Raw genomic sequence first — 21,600 nt, 5'->3', positions numbered from 1 at the left:
GCAGTCTCGCACGCACACACACATGTGAGGGTGTGTGTTTGGGATGGCGAAGGAGAGCGCGTTCTCAGACAGTGTGTTTGTTCACCAGATTTCTCTGTCAGACAGTGATGTCACCCTCCTGGAGAGCAGATAAGAGTTTGATTAGCTTTGTCCATGTGAGAGTGGGTGTGTGAATGTGACTGAGTGTGTATGAGTGTGTATATGTGAATATGTGTGTGTGAGTGTGTATGTGGGTGAAAATAAGCACACTTTTGCTCATTTTAGTGCACAAATAATGTACACTCAGTGAGCACTTTATTAGGAACACCTCCTTGTTTCTACACTCATTGTCCATTTTTTCAGCTCCTTTTACCATATAGGTGAACTCTGTAGTTCTACAGTTACAGACTGTAGTCCATCTGTTTCTCTGCATACTCTGTTAGCCCCCTTTTCCCCAGTTCAGTGGTCAGGACCCCCATGGACCCTCACAGAGCAGGTACTGTTTGGGTGGTGGATCATTCTCAGCACTGCGATAACACAAACTTGGTGGTGGTGTGTTAGTGTGTGTTGCGCTGATACGAGTGGATCAGAAACAGCAGTGCTGTTGAAGTTTTTAAACATAGCTTAGAGTGTCCAATTATTGTCCACTGTATTAGGCACTCAGTTTGTGTTGGTCATCCTCTAGTCCTTCATCAGTGGTCACAGGACACTGTTGACTGGATATTTTTGGTTGGTGGACTGTTCTCAGTCCAGCAGTGACACTGAGGTGTTTAAAAACACCAGCAGCACTGCTGTGCCTGATCCACTCGAACCAGCGCAACACACACTAACACACCAAACAGTACCTGCTCTGTGAGGGTCCATGGGTTTCCTGACCACTGAACTGGGTAAAAGGGGGCTAACAAAGTATGCAGAGAAACAGATGGACGACAGTCTGTAACTGTAGAACTACAGAGTGCAACTATATAGTAAGTGAAGCTGGTAAAAGGTACAAAAAAATGAGTGTAGATAAAAGGGGGCATTCCTAATAAAGTGCTCAGTTAGTGTATATTTGCTGTATTTAACATATTGGGGAAAAATTAAACATAAATTGTGGCCTGGACAAAAGTTATAGCACTTTTTATATGTTGTGTTTTTTTCCTATATGTTAAATAGGAAATACATCAAATGTGTGCCCTACAGTTGCTATAGTATGTTTTCTATAGAGGGTGTGTTAATTTATTTACATTAGAAAATCAACAAAACATGTAACAGGGATGTTCAAAAATTTATATGTTATAGATGGGATTGATCCAGTACCAAGTATCAATGTCTGGCTGATATCAGCAAAAAATGCTGGATCATATGGAAACTAAGCTGCAAAAAACAGTCCGTTTTGATATCAGTACTTTTTGTGATGTCACAAAACCAATACATTTACATATATCCACTTATTCAACACACAGTTCAGCTCTACCCACTCATGCTGAATTGTTTCAGCCTGAACTGCTTTTTGAAAGAGAAAGCCTATCAGAATAGAGCTCATTTACATATATCCAAGGCACGGTAGCAAAAACAGCCCATTTTATTCTAAGGGATAAAGTGAGGCTAGAAAATGGTAATGTAAAAATGAATTATGACTCTTTTTGGTACATAAACTAACAAAAATGTTAAGTGGACCTGTGGGGAAAAAATTAAATTCCAAGACAAATGTAGGATGTGGGCCCCTTGGGTGAAGGCGCTTTAATTGAAAAGAGCTTGTTTTGCTTAGAAGTTTTTAAAGAAAACATATTGGATCTGTATCAGCTGATGCACAAGGAGGGTGTTTACACCTTGCATTAATATCTGTTTCATGTCCAGATCATATCTGGATGTACTTTGGCTGGATTCCATTTACAGTTTTTATCTAAAATGTGTTCCCAGTGGGGCCAGATGAGATACTATAGGAAAATCCACATCAACACATACATCAGTTATAATTTACTTTCGTTTACGTTTTCCCATTTCTGCACAATTCAGCAAGCTTGGCTTGGACCCATCGGCCCAGAATGAGGCAAAATGGCACTTGATTTGGGGAAAACTCCAGCCTTGCTTATTTCTGTCTTCCCTTGTTTCCTTGTTTATACTCACACCTGCTAGTCAGTACTCGGCAGGTGTATTCCTGCTTACATCATTGTATGCAGATATAGAAAATGCATTTCATTCACACTTTTGTTGAATGTGGTCAAGATCTGTCTCTGACCACTTTTGAATGTTCTGTTCATAATCCATCACAGCAGATGTGTTTACACCTGGCTTTTCATGCAGTCAGGTGAAATCCAAACATGATCTGATCACTGCAAACACAAGTTTATGCAAGGTTTAAACAACCTCAAGGTACAAGTCATTCATTTTTCAGGAGATTATTTCTGAGGAGATTACACTTAAGATAATCCACCTGCATGAGGAAAGTCAACGGAAAGAAAGTGGAAAAAATAGAGTTTCAAAAACTGGAATTATTTAAAGATGAAAAAGATTAAAAGAAAATGGAACTCCTAACAACCATTCAAGACCTGGTAGACCACCAAACCTGTCACCATCAGATAAACAGTACTTAAAGCTTTCATCATTGAGAGAGAGGTGAAAATCAAGCCCTGTCCTTCCACTGTGAGAAGACAACTCAACACTAGTTAAAAGTCTGAAAGGATGTGTAGCTGCCAAAGTAAATAGACAAAAGAAGAAATTTTGCAAATGAAACAATGAAGCTGCTGGTGTGCTCAGAACAATGGACTAACCACTCCAGAGTCCAGACCTCAACATCATTAAATGTGTTTGGGATTACTTGGATTGTTAGAAGCAGAAAATGTAACCAACTTCTAAGACTGAACTTTGCAGGAGTGGAAAAATAACTTGCAGATTTCTTTGAAAAGCTGAATGAAAGTCTCATGAAAAGAATGGAAGCTGTAATAAAGTCTGGATACACTACATACTAAAAATGTATATAATATTTAGTTGTTCAGAGTTCTGTGTAATGTTCTGTTAAATGTTAAAGCTTTTTTCCTGAAAAAAAGCAATAACTTACTTGCTTACATTGCTGACATAAATGAATTTAGGGTGATCTCTTTTAAACTGTACTATATGTGCATTCATCACTCAGGCTCTCTCAGTTCTAATGCTAGGCATCTCTTTTTGCCTAATGTGGTCTTAGTGTGTCTCTGTTGTCTCGCAGTTGTCCTTGTTCACAGGCCTTTGCCTGTTGTGAATGAGCAGTGAGCAGTTTGCTCTCTCTTCTAGCTCTGCTAGTCCCATCTGTGTCTGTTTAATAATAGAGCTTTGTCTGCCATTTGTTTGCTCATAAAAACCACAACTTTTCACCTTTGTCACGTTGGCCGCCTTGAGTCCACTTATCGTGGAATCGCTGCATTTCTGAGGAAATGGAGATAATGTTATTTACGAGCCAATACACAAACATGCGGATGAGAATTGGAGCCCCTTTCTGTTCTGCTCTGATGTGTTTATGTGCTGTGGACTTGGCATGTCATTAGTGATATTTTTAGGAGCCTGATTAGCTTTGTGTGCTGACACACACACACACACACACACACACACACACACACACACCCCCACCCCGTTCCACCTGTCAGCCTGTGCTCCCCCAGTCCTGCCATACAGAGGCCCGTCATTACAGTAATGTTTGCTCAGAGAGGGGCTGTCATATTGAGGAGGATGATTGGCGGTTTATGTAAGCCGCTCCAAGCTCTTTGGGAAGAAAAATACAGCACACCTTAGAAATCCCAGCTGACCTATTCATGCTCCGCCCACAAATGCATTCTTTCATAGCAACTGTTGCTAGGTTGCACACTATATATATATAAAAAAAATCCCCATTCAACATAATGTGAAACTGTAGCGTCATAATAGATGAAACGGTTTTTGTTGTGTAACTTTGGCATGGTGGTAGTTCTTTCAGACCTGCCCAGTTTCCATTAGCTACAAAAATACAGTCTGACTCCGTATCATGACATTTTAACCCTTGTTCACAGTAGCCATCAAATGCAGTTTTGGACGTTCCTCAGTTTTTGCACTATGCATTGTTTCTTCAGTAACATTTATGAATTATACACTATCTGTCCAAAAGCATCCAGACACCCATTTGGATGTCCATTTGTTCACCCAGCTTGTATAATCTCCATAGAAAAGCATTGACAGTAGAATAGGCCATTCTGGAGTAGCCTCACATGAACATGGTTCTGTATAGAAAAAGAGTTCTTCTGTTGTTACAGGCTTGACATTGTAACAATAGTAGAACCCTTTTTGGTGCTATATAGAACCGATTCCATATTTATATATGTGTATATATATATAAATAAATCCACAAGAAGGGCTGGATGAGCAAGTGTCTACAAACTTTTGGACTTATAGTGTAATTCAGTGTGGTCAACGTGTATAAAATAGTTTTCTTATGTTTAAATGCTAGTTGTTTTTTGTGTCGCAGTTGTTTTTTTCTTTTGTGATAAATTGTGAATTGTTTTCTCAGCAGAGGGTTCTTACCCCTTGCCTTTCTCCCCTCATTGCTCGCTAAAGGCTCGACATTTTACACTCAGAGAGCCAACAGGTCCTAGTTAATCTGATAACAGAGTTACAGGGAAAAATATTTTATTTGATTATATTAATATAAAAAAATATCAGACTCTGTTTCCCTTCTACCAGTGGAATAGACATTTAGGGCCTGCAGAAAGAGGCTACGCTGGAAACAGCTGTAAGCAATGTGTGCTGCAATTCCCCTTCAGACTGAATAGGATTTTTTCCAACTTTCTGCTTGTCCGACCTCACGACAGTAACTACAAAAGAAAGCATTTGTGGGCAGAACTTGGATAGGTCAGTTTCATGCTGCCAGCACTTCCCTTTTTACTTCCCTTTGTGGAGAGAGTGTTCTTATGGGGCTTGGTGGATGCTAACTACGTAGCAGTCGTCTAAGCGGTAAGCACCAGGATTAGCCCTGTAAATACTCACCTATTGTTCCGTCACAAGAGACGTGTGGAAATTGGAGAACAAGGGGCCCTCTTTCAATGGACACGGCTTGCATTAAGACCCACACGCATACACACACTGTTCTGAAGCAAGGAGCTCAAGCAGCGGCAAGGAGCTCAAGCTGTGACCCATACTTCCAAGAACCTACTAACCTTAAACTGCCGTGTTTTGTTTGTCGGCTTATGTATGCAACATAACATTTGCAGTGTTTGAGTGGCAGCCTAAACTGGTCGTGTCATGGCGTAGCGAGAGGTATGTCCCCCCATTTGCTTTCTTTTCAGAGGGAGTCAAGTGAATAGAAGCTCACTCAGAGGCGGAAAGGGATATTAAGGTCCAAGTACATTACCAGTCACCGTGGGACTAGCTGCATTATGGCTGTCCTATGAAGCCTGCCGTGATTGACAGGACGCTGTGCTTTCTCTCCACTCCTCATTGCTCCCTCTACACAATCTCCTCCCAGCTGAGTTCATAAGACACTGCCCATCAAAAGTATGACAACACCTTGCTGTCATTTGAAATTCAGATTTTCTTGCTTTTTCCATTTAAGGAAGGAAAAATGCTTACAAGAGTTTTATTACTTATTTAAACATGTCCTGATACTTTTGATATATTTTGCAACACTTGGTCTGAAGAGTAATGATTTGAAAGTTTTCTTTTACAAACGTTGAAAATCTTTTGCCTCCAAAAGTGGCTTCAATACTGACATCAAAACTATGGGATAAAGTGTATTAAGCATGGCGTTGTTCCTAAGATTACACTTCCAGTTTTTATGTTATTGCAAGAAAAAAAGAAAAGATAGCTACTTTTGATGGACAGCATATGTTTGTTTTTTTTTTGGTCTCTCTCTCTCAAAAGAGTGTCTGCTATGTTCTCCCTGATAAAGTATTCCAAAACATTTGCACAAAAGCGTTTTTGTAAAGTTTGTGTTGATTCGCAGGTGTTGCGCGGAGGACGTGATTTGCATGGCCTGAGCTGGGCGAGCCTGCTGGGGCGGGGCGCACCTGCAGCTCTGTGCGCGTTATCGCATTATTTAGTCTGTCGTGCTAGCAGCTGCAGCCAAAACAAGCCGGCATAGGGGAGGGCCACTGCAGGCTGGCTGGGAGGCAGTGGCTGGTGGGCCGTGCGGTGCCTGAGCCACAGTGGAGGAGAGGAAAACACAGCAGAGAGCATTCTCCCCCCCCCCAGCCCCCAGGCCTGCTGGGAAAACGCTCGCCATTAGGAGCTGAGAACAGCAGTCACTTTAGGCTTCAGGCTTCGGGTTGTCTTTGTGATCCAGAACCTCACCCTGCTGGTGTTTGCACTTCGATATGGTGTTAAGGAAATATGTGGGTGGATTCTGACTGAGCAGTGCTTGTCTAAAGATTGTGTGTGTGTGGAGACAAAATGTTCAGACGATGTTGGAAAAGTGGACAAAAACAAGGATAGCCTTAAAAAAATGTCTTGATGAGGTAAAGCACTTTCTATGAAAGCTACGTGTTTTGCTTTTTAAAACTGAACGGCTCAACCATTTAGTATTGGTTTCTGAGTTTTAGCAGTTTTTTTAGAATATCTTTTTTAGGTACAAGTAGATGCATATATATATACGCATATATATGTGTGTGTGTGTGTGTGTGTATATATATATATAGTAGTGCAGTGAGTGAGTAGTGCAGTGGGCTATGCATTCACACCCCCTTCAGGAGGTTGTGAGTTTGAACGCCAGTGATGCCCTAGCTATAACTGGGAGCCCAAGGGGAGACAATGCCTTGTGAAACTGTCTGATGGAAAGAGTCCCAGCTAGTTGGGAAAATGAGTTAAAAACATACATTCTATACTGTTTACCTAATCCACCACAAAGTGGTCATTGCAACAAGCCAAGGTTCTGCAGCTTCACAGCTGGTATGGATAGCGTGAGTGACATGTAGTGTTTATCACCTTCCAGCAGTGTCTGAAGGTCGTGGTTGTATATATAACAATATAGGGCACCTATTAGACAAACAACTTTAGAAATTTGGACGTAAAACATTTTTCACAGAGAAGAAGCTGTGGGCAAACGCTTGTGTGCCATAGGTTTATCTGTGTACAGTCATATGCAAAAGTGTTGTTGATTTGAAAGTGAAAATATGTACACATCCTCTACAGAGAACACACTTATCCACATTTTATGTATGATTACTGTTCATTTGCTGATTTTAACATGCTGAAAAAAGCGCATAAGATGTGGCCTGTGCATATATTTTATGTTTTATTTTTTTCCAAACATGTTAAACTAAGCAAATAAATAGAAATTGTGCTCTAAAAATAGCAAAAAATATTGTATTTAAGTGTGCTCCCTGCAGAGTATGTGTTAACTAACTTGCACTTAGAAAATTCACATATTTACATATTGGATAGACTGTATGTATGAACCCGTGTCCTGACGAGCTATAAAAACAAGTTGTGTGCATGTGTTTGAGTGTATTTATATAGGCTTGGTTTACAAGTTCATGGTTTGACTCCCAACTATAAGCCTTCGACGCTTTAGCTCCAGTTCGCTTTCCGTTTCCTCTCTACATTATGAGACTAAATGAGCCTGGGCGAGATTTGCCTAAGTAAGTACATTATGGGTGATATTATGTAAATCTGCTCCCGAGTGAAGGTTGGCGGGTGCTGGGTTGTAATCAGCGTTATTTGGAGCTTGTGCTCTGTGTGTTCTCAGCTCAGGAACTGGGAGGTTGAGATTGGGAGCTGCTTTAAATCTGCAGAGAGAGAGAATTTCGGAAAAGGTCTCCACACAGAAGCAGTATCGATGAAGCCTGCTTCCTTCTGCTTCTGATATGCTCTGTCTGAAGATAAGCTTCCCATCCGTGTGTTTGTGTCGGTGTCTGTGTGTCTGCGTTCATGTGAGTGACTTTGTAAACGTTCATGTGAGAACGAGCATAATAAACATTGACATGTTTGATTTGCTTCACTCTCACTTATTCCACTCATGCACACATATGAGTGGGTGAGAGATTGGGCAGTCATGTAGGCTGCATATGCTTCTCCAGGCTTTCCTCAACACACTTGAGACCTAGAGGGTGCTCAAGCGGCTCAGGAGAGGCCACTTTCCAGCCACTGACCATCAGGCCCCCTGAGAGAGGAGGAGAAGGAGTAGCATTGGCCATAGAAAAAGAAAACAGCCCTCTGTCACCAGAACTGTGGATGCCCATCTGTTGATTGACACACAAGCATGGAATTTTAAAGAAAGAATGGACTGCTTCATGTTTGTTACAGAGATCTCTGACCTCACAGCTGTTCAGTTTGAATACCATTCTGTGGAAAAAGATTCAGTGCGTCATGAAATCTCATATTTTACCACGATTCAGAGATCAGAATTATTTTATAAAATACAATACAGTAGAGTCATTTCAACAAAAATCAACCACAACATTTCTTTTGCTCGGCTTTAAGCTTTAGCTCAGCTATAGCCGCTTTTCTGGCATCTTCGGCAGGAAACTTTTCCGCAGAAGTACAACAGTTGTTAACGTTGAAGTTCTTAAGAGGCTGAAGTCAGCTTCTTATTCGCCAGCTTCTTGGTCGAATTTTCCTGTTCTACCTTAAATGGTGCCTGAGGTGCCAGAATGTAAGTAGCTGGCGAATGAGAAGCTGACTTCAGTTTCGTGACTTAGTAGTGTTTGACGGTTTCTTGTTGCATATTAAGCATATTGGAAAAGCAGCTGGAGTGCTTATGAATGCAAATAGATCTGTCCATTCATCTCCACATTATCGACGTTCGTCTTAAATCTTTCTCTTCTTTGACATTTCGTTAGCTACTAGCTAGGCAAGATTGCTGTCTGCGTTGCCGGGTGACCAGCAGTCTGCGCACCGATCTTTAGGGTTTAAGGATAAATTAGCAGTGTTTAAGACCGTTTATGAATTAACTTCCGCATTTAAGACCATCCAAAAAATCTAATTCTGCTGTGGAGCCACAACAGAACATTTGAATTGGTTCTGGCTCATAACATCAGGCCTCAGAGACCGCAGCTGAAAATGAGCCAGTGGCATCAACTCTGGCACATTTACCTTCAGGTTGATTAATGTGCATTAATGTGACACATAAACAGAAAAAAATTGTATTACTTGATGAAATATGTAAAGCAACCTGTTAGGGTTTTACTCTCCGGCAGTAGATTAGACATCCAGAGCGGTTGCGTGTACAGTAAAGATAGTGATCAGCCGTAAGAGGACAGAGCTGGATTACAAAGCAAGGTTTACTAGAAATCATCACCTGCGGCACAGCAATTAATTTTTTTCCCCCCATCCAGAGTTCCACTCACCAAACACATTTGAAATGAAATTGCGGGGGGAATGTTTTGTTGTTTTTTTTGACAATCATGCGCTCTTGGCACTTCGTGGTGGATCAGCAGTGCCAAATGCTGTGACTGCACAGACTGGTGCAAAAGTTGATTACAAAGGTGTTTATTAAGGTGTTTTTGTGCTGAATTTAATTACGCTGGGCTTAATCTGTAGCCAGAATTGGGTGGGTTGTTTTGGACCCCTGCCTTCAGGCTGCACGGTGGGCCGCTTATGGGATTACGGCTGAGCAGCTCAGAGAGACTACATAGTCAGCAGCATCCATCTCATGCACTCAATTGGACTTCTGCAGGTGCTGATGTGAAATTTAGGGTGCTTCTGCTGATTCCTGTGATTTCCATTGTAAACCCTTACAAGTCACAGTTGTAATTGGTGATAAACAAGATCATGTTGTAATTGAAAGTTCATTGAAATACTTTTTAAAATGAGGGTTTTAATCTTTCAATCAACACCATATTTGTGTTTGTAAGAGGATAAAGATGTGACAAAATGGTAACGTTGGGCATGCAGTCTTGTGTTGTGGAAAGAAAAATGGTCACATACATTTTTGCCATGTTTTTGTCATTTTCTGGCATTGAAACAAACAGGAAATGGCCAAAGTTGCAGACTCAAACCTGTCAATGCATAAAGTAAATTCAATATGAATGCAATTCAGTTAATAACTAAATATTATGTAATTATGTCATTCTGCTTACTAATTTCAGTATTTGATAAATAATTATATTTCAATAAATTAAATGTAAATCTGACATATAACAGTATGTAATGATTTTCTTCTGGCTCTCTTGTTTACTAGAGAATAACGTCTCCACGTTCACAAGACTATTTCCTAGCATTGCTTTCACATGCTCTGAAAGCTGGAATGTAGGGTGAAGTTTATTTTGCTAAGCACAAGCTGCATAAAGCAGTCCATTGGTAATGTCCTTGACAAAAGAAATTCAGACGGCAGTTCTTTCTTGGTCCGAGCCTTTAGTGGATTACTGTTCTGATGACGTTCTGAATGGTAGCGGGGGGCCGCATTCATGTTTGTTCTCTTTGCATGAAGCACAGTCTGTAGTGCCAGAGGGTTCCAAGGCAGAGACTTTTACATAAAACTATGAAGCAATTTGCTTCAGTTGTATAATCCTTTGTGATGGAGGAAGTTCTGAAACCAGACAGCCACTTTTGTCGACAGAACAGCAGAAAGGCTTAGGAATCTGAGCATGACGTACTTAGCATATTTGTTCGGCGAGCTGGTCATGGAGGAAATAAGCATAGCTGTAGCACAGGGGGGCAAACTGAGCGTTTCTGCACCACTGGTGAAGTTATGCCCTTCAGAAACAGGAATGCGGCTACAGGAGCGCTAAAGCCAAACCTGCCGTATCTCTAGTCTGTTGTTTTTTATCCTAGAGAGGTCATACTAAGTGGCAAGGCAGGTGGGACTCAACACACTGTTTGCTTTCTGAGAAATCTCCACTTGTTAAATCCAGTTCTAGCCCTTCAGTTCTTGTCAAAAATTATCGCTCAGTTTAGAAAATCAGTGATATAAAATGACCTTCTTGATACATCGGTGATTGATTAGCATGATGATTTTAAAGGCTTCCAGGTTTTCCCAGTAATGTATGTTGAAATCTTTGAAAGGCTCTGCATGGTTATTGTTATGTCTTATTGTTCCGTAAAGTCCATTTTTGTTGCTTGAACTCATTTTAAAATACTGATTATTCAATTAATCATCCAATTAATTAGTACAGGTAAATAATTGATTACTGAATTGCTAATATAATCGACTGTAACAGCTCTAATTGGACATATTATTGCTGTCATAGGAAAATCTTGTATTTTCAGTAGCAGTAACTTTATAGGAGAAGATTAAAAGGATCTTAACATCTTATGATGCAACTATATTTTATTTGAGGTAATTATGAGCCTTTTCTGTTCCATTTTTCTGGCAATTTAAAATGTTGTAAAAATAAAACCAAAGAAAAATATGTACTTATTCGTTTTTTTTTTTTCTGGCAGACAATATGACACACTCAGAAATGACTGTGTTTTTGTTTGTTGTACATTTTTCCTGTGTCTGCTGGCTGATACAGAATAGGCAGAAACCAGCTCCAAGGCCAGTTCCCCCACGTGTCCTTGGTGGACTAATGGTGGACCTTGATGCTGCATGGCAGAGAATAACTGTCTCATTTATAAATAACTGTGCCCACGAGGCTGGGAAATCATGCAGTGAACATCTGGAAGGTTTGGGATGCCTTTGTTGCTGCCTCTCAGGCTCACCTCACTAATTTCCCAGCATTCCCCCTGACCCTTCACCACAATCTGACCATGCTGGACTGCTCACAGGACTGAATTCATTAAACTCTCCCTACATCGAACCAGCTGCCTGGCCATTTATCAGTTAGATGTGATGAGCTGATTTATTTTCATTGCAGATAGGCATATGGTATTCCAGATGTTTTTTTTTTTGGGAAGAGCGTCCCATTAGCAGACTCCAGATTAACCAACAAGTGTTATATTACCTGAGAATATTGAAAGTATACAGAGTTGCTGCAATCAGTTGTTAGTTTATGGGTACAGTACTCTACAAAAGTCATAGACCACTCTTCATTTATTTGTGATTTCCAGTCAAAACAGGCAGTAAGTATGACAGTAAGTTATTCTTTTTCAGGAGATATTTCACTAAAGTGTAAATAAAGCATAGGTTGAGAAGAAAGCAAAATAACTGACAACCCAAAAAAGTTTGGAATGATTAATATATGGTATTTCCTTGGAGGGGCTCAGTTATCGAAAGATACAGAGAAATGGGACCCCTAACAACCATGCAAGACCTGATAGACCACCAAAACTGTCATCATTAGCTAAACAGTACTTAAAGCTTTCAAAATTTGCAAATCAAACATGGAAGCTGTATTAAGAGCAAACTCAATAAGTACTGAAAAGTTCATATTGTATGAATAACTTGCACCTGCACAATTTTGACTGGAAATGAATAATAAATGAAGGGTGGACTTTTTCACAATATTGTACCTTATAATACCTACACTGAAAAAATAGTGCATTGAATTTACATAAACTAAATGTGTCAGTCAGTTGCATAATTCTTGCCAAAAGAAGCAAACAGAAGGAAACACAGCAGCTGTGTTGATGTAATGTTACTTTATTTATGTGCAACACATTTGAATCATGTAAACTCAAATCACCATTTCAGTGTACATGCATACATTGTTGATGTGACTGCTGTGCTGAGAATGGTCCACCACCCCACTAATGTCTGGTGGTCCTATGATGGTCCCTTTTCAATGATAGATGGGGTAAAGGGGGTAATGACATATTTGCAGCAACAGATGAACTAAAGTCAGCAACTGTAAACCTACAAAATGCATCTACATTGTAGGTGTTTCTTATAAAATGGCCAGTGAGTGCAGGTACCTAATAAACTGGCAACTCAGCATCTAGTACAGTAATATGTTGTGTGGTGATATGAACAGTCTGTGCAGCTAGTTTTGTATTCTTTCCTTGAAGCTGTAGGCCTGTTGCTTTGCCTTAATGTAATTGTATATATTCACTCATCTTTAATTCATCTGTTGGTGTAACCAGTCTCTAGTGTTCAGCATGCCATAGATTTTATCCTCATACCGAATGCTGTATTGACACACAGCAATCTTTGTTTACCTGTTGCATGCACTACAAAGTGGAAACACTCAGATTAAATTGGTCATAATAACTGTCTGACTAATAACAGCATTGTTGACACCTTTGTATCATTCACGTCCACTTGTCATCACGAAGGTCCTCGTCAATACACACCACTTTGGCTGATTTTGCGTTCACAGAGACCCAGAGCTATCCTCTCTTTTATTTCTGTGTCAATAATTATAGCTCATATTATTCTCTTATTAACATCAAATAATGAGCAGTGTGTTATTTTCTCACTGTTTTGGATTTGTGGTCGTTAGGCCTGTAAATAGCACCTTATCTATAGCAGTCGTCAAAGGGGTGGGATGTAAAGAGAAGACAGAGAGAGAGAGAGGAAAGCAAACAGATGGAAGAGAAAGGCTTTGATTACAAAATCCAGCGAATCCGTACAGCCATCTTTCCTTCCTGGCTGGTGTGACAACTGTGCAGCTTCTCATTGTGTAATTCACTGAACCACTACTAATTGACCAAACAAGTCTCTGGGATTGTTACGTGCTAACAGCAGAGAGCGTGACGAAACTCATTCATATGTGCCGTTAGGGGTTGTTGTTTTCTTTGGATGTCAGGTTTCTAATAAAATCAATTCCTTTCAAACTGTCACAAGTCTTTCAGAGTAAAAGATGTGCCGAACGCATGGCGGCCTTGCACAGAAATGCAGGATTCTTGACGCAGAGGATGTTTTCAAGGACAACTTCAGCGTCATCCATCACGAACATAAAGCACAGAGGAAAATGAGCTGACACATTACATTTTTTGTTGAAGTATTTTGTTTACAAACCATAATCTATTTCCAAGAACTAAGCTCGAGTTCTGATGCTGCTCTTACTATGTAATGGTGCTGAAATTGTTTGGGTGTGACATTAAAGGAGATAATGGCTTTTCAAGCATGAATGTGCGGCTCTCTGGTTCAGTACAACTGCAGGCAGCGCAACACGCCGGCTGAAAGGTGAATTTTGCACCTAGCGTTGCCATGGTGACCAGCACAGACCAATTCCATTGCAGGTTTGAAAGTCAGCTGCTAAAAGCTCTTGGACACTGGGTCCATGATTGAGAGGGCCCCTGTGTACCCCGTCTCTGTTTGTCCCGCTCTCTCTTCTCTCCGGCCCATTTGGTTCTGCCCATGAGGCATTTACAGACATGTAATGGCATAAGCGGGTAATGGATTGTCTGTGTTTTGCAGAGACCAAGCCGGCCTGTACCTTCAGTGGGGTGGAGTACCGCGATGGCGACATGTTCAGGATGGACGCCTGCCGCTTCTGCCGCTGCCAGGGTGGGGTGTCTGTGTGCTTCACTGCACAGTGCGGTGTCCTCCACTGCGAACGCTACTACGTACCTGAGGGAGAGTGCTGCCCCGTCTGTGAAGGTGACCATAAGCACACATCAAAAGCTCTGTCCTTGTGATTAAAGGAATATTTCATCAAACGTAACTAAGAATGAATCAAAGCCGTTGGGTGCCAGGTAGCATGATCTGTTCTAGGCAATGCTAATAGGCTCCTAGTGTCTTTGATTGTTTATTAGCAGCAATTGCTCTTTGGAGGGGGTAAAGGGTTCCTGTAACAAAGGCCTGAAATGAATTTGAATCTTTATTCATCAAATACAAGGATTTGTCTGCAGTTGCATTATAAATCATTAAAATTGTGTGGGAGTACAATGTATGTCTAAAAGTTAATAGCAGACTCCTGTTCATCCATGGTTTCTTCTGAAATCATAGATATTGACCCCTAAAATCTCAAGGCTTATTATTCAGTAACTATATGGAATACAATGAAAACTGCTGTTCCTAGATTATTAAAGGTAATAAAAGTTAAGAGCACTCCGGTGGATCCTGACCAGTTAAGGGGTTAATAAGGAGTTTGTCCTCTCTTTGCAGCAGTATAAGCCTCTAATTTTCTGGAAGGGCTATACATTACATAAGGGGTTTCCAGCCTTTTACAACTCACAGCACACACAAACAACTACAAAAGCTCCTATAGCCCACAAGAAGACTTAACCGATCCTAAAAGTGTCTTTAACACAAAGAAGATTTTTACATGGTAGAGTGAGCATCACACTGAACACTGTCTCTACCAAGATGATGCCCCCTTGCCCCTTGTTGAAAACCACTGCGCTATATATTGGAATATTGCTGTGAGGATTTGATTGCCATGAGAGCGCTACTAAGGTCAGCCCAGTGCTGGGGGGTTAATAGCCCTCTTGGCAATGCTTTGCACTGGACATGGTGACCTTAAGCTCCAGTATCTTATTCTATTGCCAGTGCTTTTCTGTGGAGATTATACAAACTGTGAGTGCATAATTGAACGCCTATGTCAGCAGTGGATGCACCTTAAAGGTAGCAAAATTCTCTAATCAGACAGGATGTGTGGATACTTTTGGTCAACAGGTGCATTATCATTATCAGAAACACTTGCACAATGAAATATGTATAATTACAAATGAGTTTCAAATATGTACAGTTAAAATCACACGCTGTTACTCTGCACAGCCTCAGATCTGTAGCACACATTTATTAATGTCAAAAGGACTCAGCCCTTCCACATACTGTATGATCAAAGCAACTCTGCCCAACCTGTAACTGCATGTTATCAGCATCAACATAACAGGCATTTAAACAGCCGTCAAACAAGTTGCTCCATAAGGGCTCACTTGCCTCAGTGCAGGGAGATTTCAGTAGAGCCGCATGTGATCTCAAACTGAGAGGCCGTTCTTTCTTTTGAAGCAGCTCTAAAACAAGATCACATTGTTACTGAAAGTGTGGAAGTTTTTATCAAAAACTCCAAGAAAGAAAAAAGGCATTTTTCATGAACAGGCCCCACTAATCACCAGAACAAACCCAGCTACAGTCACAGGAATTATAACGAACGGCTCAGCCCAAGGGCTTTTTGCGTCTCCTATTTATTGTCTGGCTCAAATTGATTCAGATGGCGATTTTCCGAGCAAGAATGCTAATAAACACTTTCGCCACCGGAAACAAGCTGCTGGAGCAATTAAATGGCAGCAGGAATTTTTCAAAATGAAGTGCATTAAGAACTGCATTAAAAATGAAGCATGAGGGAGGACCCTAACGACTGGACTTGGCAGCAGCGCGTGATGAATTCTTTGCATACTTTTTATTCTCCCAATTAAACAAGCGTCCTGGGTTAATTAGTTCAGGGAACTGCTTGTTGTTTTACTTTGTAGACAACCAGTAATAGCGTGCCTGGGAGCATGTAATTTCGATTGCTCTGCGCCTCTCCTGGGTAGACGTTTCTTCCCACCATATTACTTTTTTTCTATTAACTCGCTACCTTTGCCTGCTGATATTAGACTTATCAGATTGTGTTCATGTGGAGATGAGTTTTCCTAATGATTCTGCAGCGCTCTGCTTAATTAAGATGAAGTTACCATTACAGCCACCCCCAGTATTTGCTCAGTGAATTTCACCGCTGTGAATTTTACAAGCAAGCAACATGTCGATGCTGATAAAAAGTTACATTTTTATACTCGTAAGGAGCTGTAGAAGGTCTAGCAGAGCAGACGAACCCTGCACTCTGCTGTGTGAGTGTTTTTTATGATTATATGGATACACTTAAATTAAACTTTTGGCTTGCGTTGTTTTTTTAGGTTTAGATTTGCTGCCCTTTTGAGCTTGTGTTCTTACAGCGTTTTGAAGTGCAGTTGTAGCAGTGGCAGCATGCTACCAATAGCAAGGCTGACTCATGAGAGAAGGATACAATGCCATGGATCAAAACCTGTTTTAAAAGGCTGAGTTGTAGAGTCAGGCTGTTAGAGATGCTGCTCTCTGGCTGCATGACCTACCCTAGACGCGCTGAATTTGAGGTAATTGTCAGAGCTGTAGTTGAGAGGTGAGTATTGAATGTAATACAGGGTGTAGTGCTTTATTGGATGTTTACACTGACGCTGTTTGCGTGCCCCAACATATCAACCTCCAGTATATGAATCCATGTTGAATGTTCCTTTCACCGACTATTATTCTCTCTGTCTTTCTCTGCCTCTCTCTGCAGATCCTATCTTCCCAGCTCTGAATTTTGCAGGCTGCTATGTGAATGGGCAGATCCTGGCTCATGGTGACCACTGGCGTGAGGATGATTGTACGTTCTGCCAGTGTGTGAGTGGAGAAGCCCGCTGCGTGGCGGCCGCCTGCGGCCATAGCTGCCTCAACCCCGTCACCGTGCCCGGAGAGTGCTGCCCTGTGTGTGAGGGTAAGGACAAGGAGTGTGTTTGAGTGCGTGTGTGACATGCTGTATCAGATGCTTTTTCAGCAGGACTGTGTAGGAATCAGTTCAACACCCCAACTACTAATACTTCTGTATCTTCTGCACTTTGTAAGTAGCCCCTTCTTGTACGCCCTCTAGTCGTAGAGATGGCCAGATCTATGACTGACTGAATTATCACATTTAAAATAATTTTAATGATATAAATGCACATCCATGTCCTACATGAACATTCTTGGTGGCACTGTGATGTTCTCCACTACATGAAAGGTGGTAGTTCATGACTACAATCCATGAATTTTTGTTTTCCCATCTTGTTCTGTTTTTTAGAGCTTGAAATATTTATATACGTGAGCAGTTGGGCCCTGTCAGGTTCAGATTTTATGTTTGGGTTCTCACAGCCCAAATTCCTTACTTTATTTTTCCTCTCTGTTTTAAAACATCTTTTCTGGCATTGTGTTTTTTAGTATTGAGGTCCACGAGGCCCACGCTTGTAGAGATAGATAGAGCAAATCAATTCATTAAAGTACAGTTTAGTGCAGACAAAAGGACGTTTAATTTGTTTGGCCAAAATGAAGTTTTATGTTGTATGTTTCATGTGTGTTTGTAATATGTTCTATGTAAATCAGTAGAGTCTTAGGATTAAATTAAAGTAAAGGCTTGCTATGTCAGCACTGCGCTGCCTAATAACAGTGCAGTATAGAAATTTTATCCAGGTTAAAAATGTTTGGGATGTTGTTTGAAAACATTTGTTTATGAATACATTTGTTAAAGCTGTAATTAAACAGCTCATTCGTTTATTATAGCATATTATTTTAGAATGTTTTAACTTTTATTTATCCATGATCTAATGACTGCGTTTATTGTCACTACATGGTAACCATCCTGGTCAGTTTGGATTTAAAACATGACAGCTACATGTCAGGCTGCATTTAAACCAAAATTTCAGGCCCACACTGCTATTTTCCTGTCATAATAGGTGGAATGACAGAATATAGATAATGCCATTTGAAGAGGAGAAGAGCTTAAAATGCAGAAGTAGTGATTTTCACTTATGTCTTAAATGATGTTGATGATGTATTCTGCCGATAGGCTAATCAAATTGCACAAACTACTTTTAGATAACACTTGGATGTTCAGGTGATAAGTGTTAGCCATAGTTTTGTTTTGGTATAGAAGACTGTGATACCACTTTCCATATGAGTCAAAATTCTGCTATCATGATAACCCTAGAGTGTGTTATCTTGTCGTCTTGTTTCACTCTCCTTCTGATTGTCCATTGTTCCTAACACACTTTGGCCTTGTTTGTAGGTCAGTGTGTGCATGTATATGGGTCATTTGTTACTAGGTCTCACCAAGTGCAGTGTGTTTAATTTCTGTGGAACATTTTTTACATGCTATTCCCTTAAGCTGCAACCTTATTAGTCAGTTACTCATCGTAAGACCTGTGATTCAGTAACTACTATAAATTAGTTGTGAACTGCTATGAAGTAATATAAGACATATAGTTATGAGAATGAGGGACTGGAATGCATTTAAAGTGCATCCAGAAGTATTTGTACCCTCACATTACAGCAGTTACCATTAATGCCCAACTCTTTCACGTTACCCATTTACTCTTTGCCCAGGACAAACATAGTGCGTAAATGCTGCTTTATAGCTATTGATCCTCACTCAGTTGCCCGTTTATTACATGCACATACCTTGTACCTACTCTTATTGGACATTTTATCAGAAACACCTGCCATATAGGTGCATTTTATAGGTTTACAATTACTCACTGTAGCTGAACTTTTGGTGCTCAGCTTAGCAGCCACTTAAATGGTCGGTGTACTGGATAAAATGGCCAATGTGTAGGTACAATGTGCCTAATATATGATTGCTATTACACTCTCAGGACTGTCGGGCTACACACAGGACCACTCTCACACGGCAGCGGTCTTGCCTGGCTGCTGAGTGAGAGCCACGGGTGAGAGCTGTGTTGTTTTGCTGCAAATTGTAAGCTTTGATTAAGCAGACTCTGGTATGGATTTTCACCCAGACATTTGGGAATGCTGTTTGAGTGTGTTTTTATTTTAGCTTATGTGTAAGCGAGGTTCAGGTAGGCTGCCCGCAGACACACATCTACAGATGCACACGCACACACACAAGGAGAAGCAGTTGACAGATGAGTGGCAGCTATGTCAGATGATGAATGTCTTTCTGGATTGGCTGAAGCCAGAGAAACGAAGGCATCTTCCCTCAGCTCAAGCTGAAGGATATAGATTTGATATCAGCACTGTACGCTGTCAGGATTCTCAGCAGCTTCACTCTGCGGATGCGCAGAGTGAAGCTTTTGCCTCAGTGATTTTCTCAAAAAAATCAGTGACATTCTCGAAGAACGGAACACTCAGTCAGAACACAGTCTGCACCCCGCTGTTATTAATTGTAATTTGCTTAATGCTTCTCAGTTCTGGTCTTGGGTACACCATGCACTGCACATTTGCTTCACATTATGTTTCATTACTCACCTTATCCAATTCATCTAGTGATTATCAAGACCTTTCTAATTCGTCTAATCTCTTTGAGTCGGAAAATAACAAGAACACGCATTGTCATTGATGTGAAGCACCCCTGGTGCTTTTTCAGCCTCTACACAACTCTGTGATCGTCTCACCTCTGATTGAGTGAATGTTTACCACATCAGTAAATAGTTGTTGTCGTGCTGCAACGGCAGTCGTGTCAAATGTGCCCTTCACTTTCTTATGTAGGGAGTGTTTCAGTGCATTACTGATATCCTGCTGATGTAGGTTCATACTAGTTTCCTCCCTTTCAGTGTTAACAGCTCCCTACTTTGGAAACGTTCAGCTTGCTAGAGATGCGTAAGTGAGGGAGCGAATGAGGGACGAGGTGAGTGAGTGAGGCTGCATTCCTAAAGAGCAGAAAATTAATTCAAACAGGTGAAAATTGCTGCCAGTTTTTCTTCGTGATAGACTCGTGCACACACTTTAAAGTTGGACTGTGAGCTCTACCATCTTGTTCACAACACTGATTGTACCTGACTGAAGTCCTGCCCCAGATTGTCTCCAATTGTGGTTCACTCTGGTCAACTTTTCCAGTGGACAATGGATTGTAATTTTTACACATTGCCATCCATTGGTGTCTGTTGTTTGTCAGATCATGGCTCTCATTGCTCCAACCTTAGTTGGTTGCCAAGTCCATGAGGTGCTTCACAAATAAAACATGTACAGTTCCTAATACTTTAGGCTGAGAAGCAGTAGCCTAATATTGCTGTAAGGAAATTGGAGGTGAGGCAGTAAGCAGTAATAAAAAGTGTAATGTTTTGGGTTTAGAGGGTTATGATACTGTGCGTAAACCTCCTCCACTGCGTCGTTGGGTGTGATTATGTGTGTTTCTCCTGTGTAAATGTCCATGGGCAGGTGTAATAAGGTTGCTGTCTGTCTACTCTGCTCTCTGCTCCTCCGGCCTGCGTCCAATTAAACATCCACACCAGCGCAGCACTCCTCTCTACAGATCAATACATCAGTAAAAGGAAAAAAAGGCAAAAAAAAAAAAGCTGGAAAGTGAATATTACACTGCATGTACCACGTCAGCCAGATTCCTGTCCGTTCATAACCTCCTGTTATAATCAGGATGCAAAGGGTCCAATTAGAGGGCGTATGGCCTCAGGTCATCTGACCGGGCCGGCTTTGCTGAAAATTTTTGGCTGGAAGAAGGGATGGAAGAGCAAAAGAGGAGAGGAGGATGAATGAAAGAAGGCAGCCGCATGCCCGCAGGCTTCCTCTCTCATGCATGGGCAGCACGGTCTGTCTCTCTGCCTCTTTCTTTCTGTCTCTTTCTCTCTCTTTCTTTCTCTCTCTCTTTCTGTCCATGCCTCTCTCTTCCTTTCACACTGCGTTTTCAACTAATCTTTTATGCAGCTGTCTGCCCGTGAAGCAATTAGAGTTGTGAGTCTGACGGACTGTGCATAAGCACGTATAGGGTATGCATTCTCACACACACACACACACACGGCTGTGGAGGGGCAGACTGGCAGGCAGGTGGAGCCCCATTGCTCCATTTAACATTCCATACATACAATACCAGAACCGCATTCTAATCCAGTCCTTCACACACCTCTCTCTCTCTCTCTCTCTCTCTCTCTCTGTCTCTCTCCTTCTCTCTCTTGGATTCAAGATTCATAATTCTCATTTTTTCTCTGTTGCTCTCTCTTGCTCCTCACTTCTCTCTCTCTCTCTCTCTTGCTCTCTCCCTCTTTCTCTCATTTTCTCTTTCTCTCTCTCACTTTTAATTTTTCTCTTCTTCCTGTTGCTATCCTTCTCTCTTCTTTCTCTCCCCTCCCTCTCTCTCATCCTCTCCCTCTCTCTCATTCTGTCTTTCACTTTCTGTCTCTCTCTCTCCCTCTTCCCCCCTTTCTTCCTTCTCTCTT

At 41.1% G+C, this 21,600-nt stretch overlaps 1 protein-coding gene across 1 annotated transcript in view; it reads left to right on the top strand.

Moving 5' to 3' along the window:
* The window catches only part of crim1 (cysteine rich transmembrane BMP regulator 1 (chordin-like)), a 111,554-nt gene that overhangs the window by 66,068 nt on the left and 23,886 nt on the right, over positions 1-21,600 (top strand). The window contains exons 6-7 of the mRNA XM_036592948.1: positions 14,141-14,323; positions 16,962-17,159. Of these exons, the coding sequence (XP_036448841.1) occupies positions 14,141-14,323; positions 16,962-17,159 (381 nt within the window). The remainder of the gene's footprint in view (positions 1-14,140; positions 14,324-16,961; positions 17,160-21,600) is intronic.

The sequence above is a fragment of the Colossoma macropomum genome, unplaced genomic scaffold, assembly GCF_904425465.1.
Source record: "Colossoma macropomum unplaced genomic scaffold, Colossoma_macropomum, whole genome shotgun sequence".
NCBI classification, from domain to species: domain Eukaryota; kingdom Metazoa; phylum Chordata; class Actinopteri; order Characiformes; family Serrasalmidae; genus Colossoma; species Colossoma macropomum.
Note: the sequence above shows the minus strand (reverse complement) of the source record. Positions and strands in the feature narration are given on the sequence as shown.